General features: G+C 37.7%; 1 protein-coding gene across 4 annotated transcripts in view; it reads left to right on the forward strand.

The window, feature by feature from the left end:
- The window catches only part of HDAC9 (histone deacetylase 9), a 1051976-nt gene that overhangs the window by 627914 nt on the left and 411209 nt on the right, over positions 1-12853 (forward strand). For all 4 annotated transcript variants that reach the window (XM_044946512.2, XM_044946509.2, XM_044946510.2 and 1 more), the window contains one exon: positions 3024-3139. In XM_044946512.2, coding sequence (XP_044802447.2) covers positions 3024-3139 — 116 coding nt within the window. The remainder of the gene's footprint in view (positions 1-3023; positions 3140-12853) is intronic.

Raw genomic sequence — 12853 nt, forward strand, 5'->3', positions numbered from 1 at the left:
TAGAGATTTTTCTCAGTGTTCCCAGAAAATCAGTTGCTACCTCTTCTCCCAGACCATGTCCAGTGTGATCTTGTAGAATCCTGTGGTAGAATCTATCGTCTTACATTCTAGTATCTGCCATAGTGATTTCTATTCAATACATAAGGTAACACTTCTGTATGAATATCACATAAAATAATATAAATAATATACTTTTAAATTGACAAGACATTTTAAAATAGTTTTCTTTTTCTTTTTTTTTTTAAAGACAGAATGCAGAATGGGACTTTAATGAGAAATCAGTGTTTAGTCATACAAGAAAGACAAGAGTTAGGAGTCCAGGGGAAACATATTCTTGATGGATTTTTTTTAATTTTCATTTTCTTTCTTAAAAGAAAAATAAATAAGAAAGAGACACATATAAAAAGTAGATTAATCAAAATGTAAGCAAGATATATAGACTGAAAGGCAGTGAGCGAAATATATTTAGGAACTTTATGATACCAGTGACTTGAAATCCCATAGTAAGTAGGTGGCATGATCAGAATTCTGTCATCAGTCTCGCATTCTTTCCATTGGTGATACACTTCTGAGTAGAGAAATGTTTATAATAGAAAGTTGAATGTTGTAAGGGTTCCAAGGGAGGGCAAGCAACCATAGCCTGCGACTTGGGCACTCCCATTTACAGGGGACAGATGGTATATGAGCCAGGCTTTGAACATAGAGGTGGGATTGACCCTGTGATGAAGTAGGTTGAGAGATAAGAACATAAAAAAGCCTGAAATGGGAAAGTGGCACATACGGGGAGTAGGCAATTTAAATTTGACTGAGTGCAGAGTTCAGAAAGGGCAATAGTAGGAAATAATGTCAGGCTCCATTTTGGAGCAGAGGAACATAGTGAAAGTTGTCTCACTCTGATCCATCTGGCAGCTGTTTAAGGAAAGTTTGGAAGGACTGCTGTAGCAACTCAGAAATGCTAGAAGATATTTTCTGTAGTCCATGAGAGGACAATGAGGGCTGAGAGATTAAACTGAAATCTTTGTAGTCAGAAGAAGATGAAAAATAATGGAAAGAACAAAACAAACTGACCCAGTAATTGATTAGATTTGGAGTAAGGAAGGGAATGAGAATGAATCTAAGGATGACTATAAACAGAAATAAGCAGGGCACGTTTAATATTAAAATACACTGAATTCGATATACATTAAAGAGAGATAAACAATGTCCAGCATTCCAAAAGGATTCAGACTGGAAATTCTGAGAAGGAACAACAAGAAATACAGCTTTTATGGGAGGAAATATTGAGGGCAGAAGGAGAAGGGGACGACAGAGGATGAGATGGTTGGATGGCATCACCAACTCAATAGACATGAATTTGGGTAAACTCCGGGGGTTGGTGATGGGCAGGGAGGCAATGATGGGCAGGGAGGCCTGGTGTGCTGTGGTCCATGGGGTCACAAAGAGTCGGACATGACTGAGCGACTGAACTGAACTGAACTGAATGCAAGGATTCTGCCTAAAGATGATAGTTGGTGTCATAACTTTGAATTGTTTTGACAAGGGAAATAGAAATAGGATAAGGCTACAAACTTTGGTGAATACCAAACTTTGGTGAATAGAAATTGATTGAAGGAGGAAAAGCCAGAGAGATGGAAAAACAAACATGGAGGTAGAGAATTTTATTGTAGAAGGATGAGGAGAATGAGAACTGTTTTGTCAAAACTGTTCAAATTTGGTATTTTGAGAGATCAATTGCTGTCCACAATGAGTTAAGCTAGAGGGCCAGCTCTTAAAGGAATGAGCACATCACTTATTACAAGTTACTAGCATGCTTTCAGGCTAGAAGGACAATTCCAGTGGAAAAGGACAGCATGAAGGTTCAAAATAATTGATGGAGCAAAATCTTAAAGCAGATGTTCGGGGGTGGGGCCATGGGTGAAAGTGTATGTGACAGTATTGGAGCAGGGAGCAGAAGAGAAATGTTTTCACTTTGATGTGGGCAAGGAGAGTGTATATAACAAAATCATGAGGTAGAAAGAAAAATTACTGATGGAAATCATTTAGAAGTTGTCAGTCTCCAAGAAGCATGAATCACGATCATTTGTGCAGAGCTGAGTAGACGAAGGATGAGACACCTAGAAAAATGCTGAAATGAAAGAACTGTGGAAGGTAATAGGGAATTGATTAGAGCTCAACAGATAACTTGCCAAAGCTTGATAAGGTGGCCTCTCTTAGCTATATTTCTAGGATCTGGAAGTTTATATTTCATTAATTAGATATTTTAGTAAGTGAACTACCTCAGTCATAAATTGAAATGCGTTTGAATTTTATATCTGAAGATGACAGAGATGATCTATAGTGTTGTTATTTAACTTTTGGTAAATGAATTTCTTGTTATATTGGTCTTTAAAATTGAACATATTAAATTTAGGCAGCGTCTCATCTTCTGGAAAATAAGTTGGGTAGAGTTAAGATTAAACAATGTTGTACAAGGCGATCAGTGTAACACTGAGATTTTATCTTCTACTGTATTTTCTTCATATAACTTTGACTAAGATGTGCTGTAATAAGGTATAGCCTTAGTATATTAAATAAAGAGCTATTTATAACATAGAATATAAGCATTTTTTCCACATACCATGGAAATGGTTCCAAGCCTCATATGCTGATGGCATGTTTTTATGAACTATACAAGTCTATTAGAGTTTTTTTTTTTTTGATAGCACAAGAGGAAGTATTATAAGATTACTTTCTTTATTTTTTTTCCTAATCAAAAGCTTCTATAATCCTCTCTAACTGAATATCTTCTCTAAAATTATTGAATACTATGTTGTATTTTTAGTAGTGAAAAGAAGGGGAGAAAAGTGATACGAAAATTCAGAAATCTTCCAAATTTTTTCAGGGTTCTTTTTATTTAGTGACATGGTGCTTGTCATTCATGCTGGGGGCAAAAAACGGTGTCTGTTGCTGTATGTTAGAGTATAACTACAGTTCCTCTCTGTATGTTTTTCATGAGTGTATTTGTACTTCCCATTGTTTTTCAGAATCTTCAGTCAGTAGCAGTTCCCCAGGATCTGGTCCCAGTTCACCAAACAATGGTCCAACTGGAAATATTACTGAAAATGAGACTTCAGTTTTGCCACCTACTCCTCATGCTGAGGTAAGGCTCTTATTATTTTGGTTGTTTTGAAAGTTAAATCTTTGATTAGCCCCCTAAAACTCAGTGATATTTCTGAACTGAAGTTTAAAGCCACCTGACCTTAGTTACTTTTCTGATAGGTTTATAATGTGTGGAACTAAGTAAATGTGATTTTATTTACAAAGTTTGGATGATAATCACAGGTTTGAAAATGCTGAAATTTAATCTTCAAAAAAAAAACAAACAAACCACACACATTCTTTAGTTATGCTGAGTATACACTCACTGCCCAGTAGCTATACAACCCTGAAGTCCTTCTTCATGGCTCTTGGTTATTCTGCTGTGAGTAGACACATCAGTAAATGAAAACAACTTCATGCAAACCTTTCAGAAGAACAGTTGCCCAGAAAAGTAGGTTTTATACATTTGACCCAAAGAGTAATGAAAATAGTTGTAGTATCATAATTGAGGAGCAGAGTTCCACTAAGCAATGTGTTGAGGACCTTCTATATGCTATTCATTTTGCCTGGCAGTGAGGATAGACAGATAAATGATCTATGAACTCTGTCCTTGAAAAACAAAAAATTCAAGAAAATGGGTCTGAAATAACACATGATTTGTTGAAGCCAGTGATATAAGAATAGAAAACAGTAAATTTGGGAGTCAACAAGAATTTGTCTGTGTGTATAGACAAAAGAATGGGAAAGACTAGAGATCTCTTCAATAAAATTGGAGATACAAAGGGAACATTTCATGCAAAGATGGGCACAATAAAGGACAGAAAGGACAGAAATGGCAAGAATCTAACAGAAGCAGAAGAGATTAAGAAGAGGTAGCAAGAATACATAGAAGAACAAAACAAAAAAGGTCTTAATGACCCAGACAACCACAATAGTGTGGTCACTCACCTAGCACCAGACATCTGGAGTGGGAAGTCAGGTGGGCCTTAAGAAGCATTACAACAAATAAAGCTAGTGGAGATGATGGAATTCCAGCTGAGCTATTTCAGATCTTTAATAATGATGCTGTTAAAGTGCTGCAATCAATATGCCAGCAAATTTGAAAAACTTGGCAGTGGCCACAGGACTAGAAAAGGTCAGTTTTCCTTCCAATCCCAGAGAAGGGCGATGACAAAGAATGTTCAAACTACCATACTATAGTGCTCATTTCAAATGCTAGCAAGGTAATGCTCAAAATCCTTCAAGCTAGACTTCAACAGTATGTGAACTGAGAACTTCCAGATGTACAATCTGGCTTTAGAAAAGGCAGAGGAACCAGAGCTCAAATTGTCAACACCCATTGGATCATAGAAAATACAAAGGTATACCAGAAAAACATCTGCTTCATTGACTATGCTAAAGCCTTTGATTGTGTGGATTACAATAAACTATGGAAAATTCTTCAAGAGATAGAAATACCAGACCACCTTACCCGCCTCCTGAGAAACCTGTATGCAGGAAAAGAAGCAACAGTTAGAATTGGACATGGAACAGGCTGATTCCAAATCAGGAAAGGAGAATGTCAAGGCTGTATATTGTCACCTTGCTTATTTAACTTATATGCAGAGTACCCCATGCGAAATGCCATGCTGGATGAATCCTAAGCAGGAATCAAGACTTCTGGGAGAAATATCAACAACCTCAGATGTGCAGACACTACCACTCTGATACCAAAAGCCAAGAGGGAGTAAAGAGCCTCTTGATGAGGTGAAAGAGGAGAGTAAAAAGCTGGCTTAAAACTCACAATTCAGAAAACTAGGATCATGGCATCTGGTCCAATCACTTCATGGCAAATAGAAAGGAGGAAAGTGGAAACAGTAGCAGATTTTATTTTCTGGGCTCCAAAATCACTGTGGACAGTGACCGCAGCCATGAAATTAAAAGATGCTTACTCCTTGGAAGAACAGCTATGAGAAACCTAGACAGTGTATTAAAAAGCAGAGACATCACTTTGCCAACAAAGGTCCATCTAGTCAAAGCTATGGTTTTTCCAGGAGTCATGTACGAATGTGACAGTTGAACCACAAAGAAGGCTGAGCACCGAAAAATTGGTGCTTTCAAACTGTGGTGCTGGAAAAGACTCTTGAGAGTCCCTTGGAGAGCAAGGAGATCAAACCAGTCAATCCTAAAGGAAATTGATCCTGAATATTCATTGAAAGGACTGATGCTGAAGCTGAAACTCCAATACTTTGCCCAGCTGATGCGAAGAGCTGACTCATTGGAAAAGACCTTGATGCTGGGAAAGATTGAAGGCAAAAGGTGAAGAGGGCGGCAGAGGATGAGATAGCATCACCAACTCAATGGACATGAGTTTGAGCAGAGATAGTGGAGGATAGAGGAGCTTGTGCATGGGGTCGCAAAGACTTGGGCACATCTTGGCGACTGAACAACCCAATTGACTATGTATATAGTTTCCATATCAGGCTAAGCAAAGGCAACAAACAGCCACTTGTATGGAATCAGCTGTTTTGAAGTCACCATCATTGACTAAAATTCTGAGTTTTCCTTCTCTGTCATTATAATGCCTCCTTATCATGCATTGCTCACTACAGGAGAAAGCTGGTATAGTAACTTTTCATATATAACTGTGGCATGCATCTTCCATTGTACTGTATAGAGTCATGATACTTTGGAGCTGAAAGAGATTGATTGAATCTCTGACTCTTGAATCATCTGCTTTTCTTATATGTGATTATCCGACTTCCACTGGAGCACTCTTATTCAAAGGGAACTCACTTCACTGTTTCTTCATGCAATCTAGTTGATTTTGGACAGTCAGCTTGACTGATAAAAAGTATCTTCTGTATATTATGCCAAAATATATGTATAATTTCATACAAACATAAATGTATAATAAATTATTTATAAGTCATAAATTATCTGGCTAATTGAAAGCAGACACCCAGAGGTTATCCATGATAGGGAAAGAACTGGAATCAGTAAAGTCACTTCTGTGAGGACATTTGTGTATTTGAGTCTTGAGTTTTGGTTTTCAGAAGAGAGAAGGCAAACCCCTGTACTGACCAAAGAAGATGATCTAATAGGAGACCATCCAACCCATGACCCATATTTACGCTACATTGGTGGGTCCCTCATCCCCACCCCCAGAGATGTCTTGATGTAGACCAGGGCAGGGGCGCGCTCTCTCCTTGCGGAGTTATAACCAGAATATATAAGGCTGTAGCCCAGATTTTTATAACTTCAAATTGTTAATTTAATTTAAACTGCCGCAGATTTTTAGTTCCCTAGGTATCTGGAAAAAACAAATGTAAATCCTTTCTAGATGAATACACATTCATTTTGTTTTACTTGTTTTTTAAAGATTTACTTATTTGTTATTGGTTTTATTTTTGGCTCTGGTGGGTCTTCATTGCTGCACGTGGGCTGTCTCTAGCTGTGGCGAGTAGAGGCTACTCTCTAGTTGTGATGTGTGGGCTCCTCCTCGTGGTGGCCTCTCTTGTTGTGGAGCATGGGCTCTAGGTGTGCAGACTTCAGTAACCGCAGCACATGGGCTCATTAGTTGCGTCTCGTGGGCTCTTGAGCAAAGGCTCAGTAGCTCTGACACACAGGCTTAGTTGCTCCGAGGCATGTGAGATCTTCCTGGGCCAGGTATCAAGCTGGTGTCTCTTGCATTGCAAGGTAGATTCTTAACCACTGGACCACCAGGGAAACCTCTCACATTCATTTTAGGCTTTAAAATTTTCTCTCATTTTCCAAGGAAAATGAGCAGAATAGATAGGAAACTCTCTTACTTGTGACCATCTTTCAGGCATGTGAAGAATACAATTCAAGCCACTACATTTTCTCCAGTCCTCCATCTATTTCTTGTTTCTTACCATCCCATTGTCCCTTTGCTTTTCATTTTTCTTTCTAAACATGACACCAGAGGAAATAAATATTTCACATATATTTGTGACCATTGATGTAAGATTCTTAAGACTATTGGTTATAGGTGTTGTATTTCTGTTAGTGCGATTATAAATTATATCTCAACATCAGTTAGTTTTCTGCAACCCTTAAATGAATTTTCAGAGAAAGTACAAGCTGGTCATAAATATTTCTAAAAAACTTTAGATTTCCATTTCCTCTCAGCTTAAAGAATGTGATTCGGTAGCACAAACACTAAAGGATCTGGATTCTAAAATGTTTATGGATGAATTCTATGTTCTTAGGAAATGAAAACACACTAAACTACATTCATTCAACAGCATTTATGATTTTTCAGAAGGCATTGTTAAAAGGTACAGAAGACCACTTATAGCTTGATGGTATTTTGTGAAGATTAGAAACAGCAGTTCAATGTTTTGTTCAGGAAAACATATGTAGGTAACAGTATATTTTTCAAAAAATCAAAAGAATGTAAAAAATCAAGGGTGTAATGAACACAAAATTTAGCATGATGGTTACCTCTCAGGAAGGAGAAAGACAGTGGAGGGGACATGGTTTGCTACAAAAAATGAAGATACATATATACCTTCATTATAAATACAAATATATGCATGCAGTACTTAGTATAACAAAGAAATACATATTCATAAGACTTGAAATAAATGGAAACGATGAGATTTTCTCTTTACTTCAAGATTTTTAAAACCTGTTAAGTAGCTCACATTGTGTGACCCTATAATTAAATTTCAAAAATATGTACAATGAAGACTGTAAATTAAAGGAATTTGCTTGTATTATTTTAATCTGTTTTATACTTCTAAAACCTTTACTGATACCTAAACACAAATATCTGTTTATATGCCCAACAGTTAGCTTTTCAGCTAATTGTTGAACATATTCTTTCCTTCTACCGCCACCAGTTAAAAAAAAAAAAAAAAAAAAAAAAAAAACAGAAGGAAATGTGATTTAATGGAGTTTGAAAGAGTGGAGGTATTTCTTCAGGTCAGTGACAGGACATTCACCTCCAAAGCTGGGAAGACTAGTTCAAAAGCAAGCAGTGACTTACTTCATAATGAATTAATTGTGTGCCTGAACTATGATCCAAAAGGCCAGGTGGGCAGACCTTTATGCACTGATGGGTAGCCTCTCCATGGCCCAGAACAAAAAAATTCAGCCCTGATGACTAACATGTGCTTTTCTGCTGCATTGCATTTACAGAGTTCTATAGCATAATTCATACTGGGGAGGTGAGGAGACAGCAGAATTCAGACTGAAACTGTCAGCAAATTAATATCCTAGCTTTGTATCACCAAATCCTTCCACCTAAACTAAAGTGGAAAAAAATGTTTTTCAACCAGTTTTTGATTAATGATCATTTTGAATTGTGTGATATTTATAGACACCCTCTAAGATTAATAACAACATATAACTTCATATCAAAAGAAATATTTGGGGGTATGAAAAATTTACATCATTACACTTTCAAAAATTATATTAGTTGCATACTTTACCATTTATAAAATAAGCTTATTCTACCATCTTTGCTTAAGTAGCAAAGTTTTGCAAAGCAGGTGAGTTTTCATTTTTAAAATAGTATAACAGTGTACATTTGAATCAACTCTCTATTCTGTGACCTGAAATTAGAAAAGCATGTCACATAATTCTCTCAGATCCCATGTAGATGAGTGGGATTCTACTCCCTTTTTGCTGTTTAGGAAATAGGAAAGTAAAACTGTATTTCAGGCTGTTCTTGAGGCTTAGGTGAAAAGGAAATTTTCCCTCTTATAATTCATCTGTTCTGTGTAATTTAGATAAAGGTTAAGACAGAAGCAAGAGGAGAATTTACTTTTAAGTCCAGGCTGAAGAAACAGTACCGTGAATTCAGATATTCCAGTCTTGCATTCAGAGGGCTACCAAGTAACGTGGCTGCAAAACCAACTACTTGGTTGCCATTGGTTAAGTCGCTAAACTTGTCCTGAATCTTAGATTATTCATCTAATAAATATAGTATTAATAATACCTACCCCAGCAGCTTTGTTGTAGAGAATCAGTATTTGGAAGGCAGGTGGGAAATTGTGGAACAAGTTCATTTTTTTGTTGTTATTAATACTGACTCCTGGTAGGGAAAACTCATTAGAACGTTTGTCTGCAAGCCAGCAAATCTCATGTGAGAATGAGCTTCCATATGCTCTGGCCACTTTTGTTCTATTTCTCTAGTTTCCTATACATGCCCTGTCCTAAAGTCGGCATCGCTGAAGCTACTTGGTTTCCCCATTTGTAAACTTGGTTGGGGTGCTGAAACCTCAGGAGTTTCTATTTCCAACTCCAGTCAGAGATGTCTTTACCTATCTAGTTACTTTATTGTTAATACTGTAGGCCTGTGGGTTCAAATATGTTTCCATGAATATCAGCACCATTATTTTAGGCTCGGTAGATTTATTTGATAGCTATTTTAACAGTAGCCAAGCAGCTGGTTTATTTCTAGTTGAACATTAGTGGCTGGCTCTGCTCTGCGATTTTTAAAATAATTTTTTCCAGCAGATACAAATGATTTTAAAAATGGATCCTAATAACAAGGTTAAGCACTCTAAAATCATTTGAACTGGCACTTGTTTTGCCTCAATCTCACATGACTCATCTGCCGATTGTTTCATAATAGTTGTTGTGACATTTGCTGTAAATGTTATGCTCCCTTCTGAGTGGGTGTAGAGCTTCGGTTTTAGATGACTGCAAATAAGACACTCCTCATCCAATCCCCCAAGGGAAAAGAGGTTGCTATGACAAAAGACTCATTTATGAGGAATAACATGAGTCAATATTGTAAACCAAGACTTTTAACAAAACATCAGTGACTTTTAGATTTGGGAGAATGGCATTGAAACATGTAAAATATCATGTATGAAACGAAAAAAAAAAATACAGAGGAAGCCCCTGTCAAATAATTTTTTTGTCTCCAAACCATTTTATAGTAATACATTCTTGAAAACCAAGTGAAAGTGAGTGTTAGTTGCTTAGTTGCCTCCAATTCTTTGATACCCTATGGGCTGTAATCCACCAGGCTCCTCTCTCCATGGGATTCTTTGGGCAAGAATACTGGAGTGGGTTGCCATTCCCTTGAGTGTCCAGTAAAAATGAAAACTTAGAGATTTTTACTGCCTAAAAAAATTTATTTATCACATGGCGATTTTAATTTTCTATCAGCTGTCTGAAATGAGAAGAGAAAATAAATACCATCCTGAAAAATACCATGAAAGCCATAGGCAAACATTAAATGATTAAGAACTTTAAAAATTTTTCATCATTTACTTGTTTGTTTTTTAATGTGGTTCTTTTTATTTAGATAGACTAGATTTAGGGATTTGGAACCTTTTATTAAAGACAAAACAGTTTGAGGCTTACAAGCGTGTCTTCCCAGATGCCACTCTAAGAGAACAGACATTACCTGGTAGATCTAGTCAGCTGCTCCCATCTTAGGAGCTGCCCTGAGTCAAAAGCCACGGAGCAGTGACCCTTGAGTGTAGGATACTTCGACCACTCTGTTGTACCCCAGTCCAGACTGCTGCTCACCAAAGCCTTATATTTATATTCCTTTTCTAATGCTTATGCTAATTGTATATAATTTTGAACATGCAGCAACTTAAAATTTTTGCATCCACTTTTTCTATGAGCTTCTTAAAAAGTAGGTGATGACATAATTAGTGTTCTGTCAAGGATCATCTGTTGACTTCTTTGTCTTAAGAGTAAGAAGGGTAGTCCCTTCCCTCCCTCTTTCCCACCCTTCCTTTCTACTTCCTCCCTTCCTCCCTCCCTCCTTACCTCCTATCCCTACTTCCATTTTCCTTGCCCCTATAGGAAGTCATTTTCTCCTGTTTTCTTGTTTGTTTGTATGGCTTCTTACATGAAACATGTATCTTTTGTTTTGAGCTCATGAATTTTAATGGGTATAAATAGTTTGGTGCCATCAGTCTCTTTTCATTTCTTATTTTTATGACTAAGCATGTCTTGTTATACCCAGTCATATAATGGATACATATACCTAATAATTTGCTTTTAATCACTGTAGTAATCCATGGCGAGCACCGCTCCATTTTACCTACCTATTCTCCAATTGGATGCCCCAGTGACCTCCAGTTCTCACACCACCAAAAAATGCTCCTGTGTATATGTATACGCATCACCTTGTAACTAAATGATTATTTCTTGAAGAGCAGAAGAATCTCTGGGTCATAGTGTACAGTGCTGAAATGTTCTCCAGAATAGCTATGCCAGTCCACAGTCTCACCAGTAATGTGTGATGGATTTTGCTTTCTTAGATCCCTTGAACATTTAACATTGTCTATTTTTCTAATTTTTGCCAGTGTCCACTTCATAAGAGAAGTTGAATCTTTTGATTGAAACTAATGTCTTCTTGATTTCAATGGCTAAATAAATAGATCTAGTGAGATACATGTGATTTTTCAGTATATGGGTATTTTATATTAATAAAATATTAATTTTATTTCAGTATTATCCATAAGATATTGTTCCAGTTGCCATGATGGTGAGAAAAGTAATTAAAACTTGAAGGTCATTATTAAAATATGGATAGGCCTCCCCTGCCCCAACACTCAATTCAGTCATACCCCTCTTTCCAATATCATGCTCTTTCTGGTGAAATGCTGGTTATCCATCAGAGCCTAGTTTAAAATTGACAACCTGCTCTGTGCCATTGACGGAGAAGGCAATGGCACCCCACCCCAGTACTCTTGCCTGGAAAATCCCACTGACGGAGGAGCCTGGTGGGCTGTAGTCCATGGGGTCGCTGAGGGTCGGACACGACTGAGCAACTTCACTTTCACTTTTCACTTTCATGCATTGGAGAAGGAAATGGCAACCCACTCCAGTGTTCTTGCCTGGAGAATCCCCGGGATGGGGGAGCCTGGTGGGCTGCCATCTGTGGGGTCGCACAGAGTCGGACACGACTGAAGCGACTTAGCAGCAGCAGCAGCACAGGTCATTAGAGCCAGTTCTCCACTTTCCTTTGCACTTGTGCGGTCTAGGGCTTCTTTGTACCCTTCCCACCCTATACCACCCTGTTGTTGCATTGTGTGTGTTGCTCAGTCGTGTCCGACTCTTTGCGACCCCATGGACTGTAGCCCGCTGGGCCCCTCTGTCCATAGGATTCTCCAGGCAAGAATACTGGAGTGGGTTGCCATTTTCTTCTCCAATACCACCCTGTTAATCTAACTTAATTGTAATTCATTTTTTTGTGCATGTTAGGTGATAGCCATTGTACATTAAATATTTTCATTTTATCTGACCACAGCAATAGTTTCTGACTCTGAAAATTTTTTAGATTAAAACCATCTTCCCTGTGTTCTAAGATGTGAAGTGTTGGTATATTAGCATAGCCCTGTTTGAAGGGCTGGATAAGTTTCAAAACTACTTCCTGGAAAAGCCCTGACCTTGCCTGGAAATACTTGTAAGTTCACCGCAGTGCTGAGGTGGGGTAACCTTCCAGCCTTGCAAGAATGCTGGTCAGGATCCTTCACTGACTCAGTGAAATGGCCCCTCTCACCATCTGTTTCTCTGGCTTTCAAGTGTGTCTGCGCTCTTTTAGCATTGTACAGTACAGCTCCAGTTTCCTGTTAAGAAATATTAACCTGAAACAGATAGCCTGCTTCTATCAAAAAGTCAAATCAAGGAAAGTTATTAAAGAAGATAATTTGAGAAAAACATTATTTCAGTTCTGTTGAGTCATTTGTGATTTTATCCATTGGAAGTTTATGTATATGCTGTGCTTGTTTCTTGTCAGTAAATTGGAGGAAACAAATTATGTCCAAGTCTCTGAAGTTCCATGATGTGATAT

This window comes from Bubalus bubalis, chromosome 8, assembly GCF_019923935.1.
Source record: "Bubalus bubalis isolate 160015118507 breed Murrah chromosome 8, NDDB_SH_1, whole genome shotgun sequence".
NCBI lineage: Eukaryota > Metazoa > Chordata > Mammalia > Artiodactyla > Bovidae > Bubalus > Bubalus bubalis.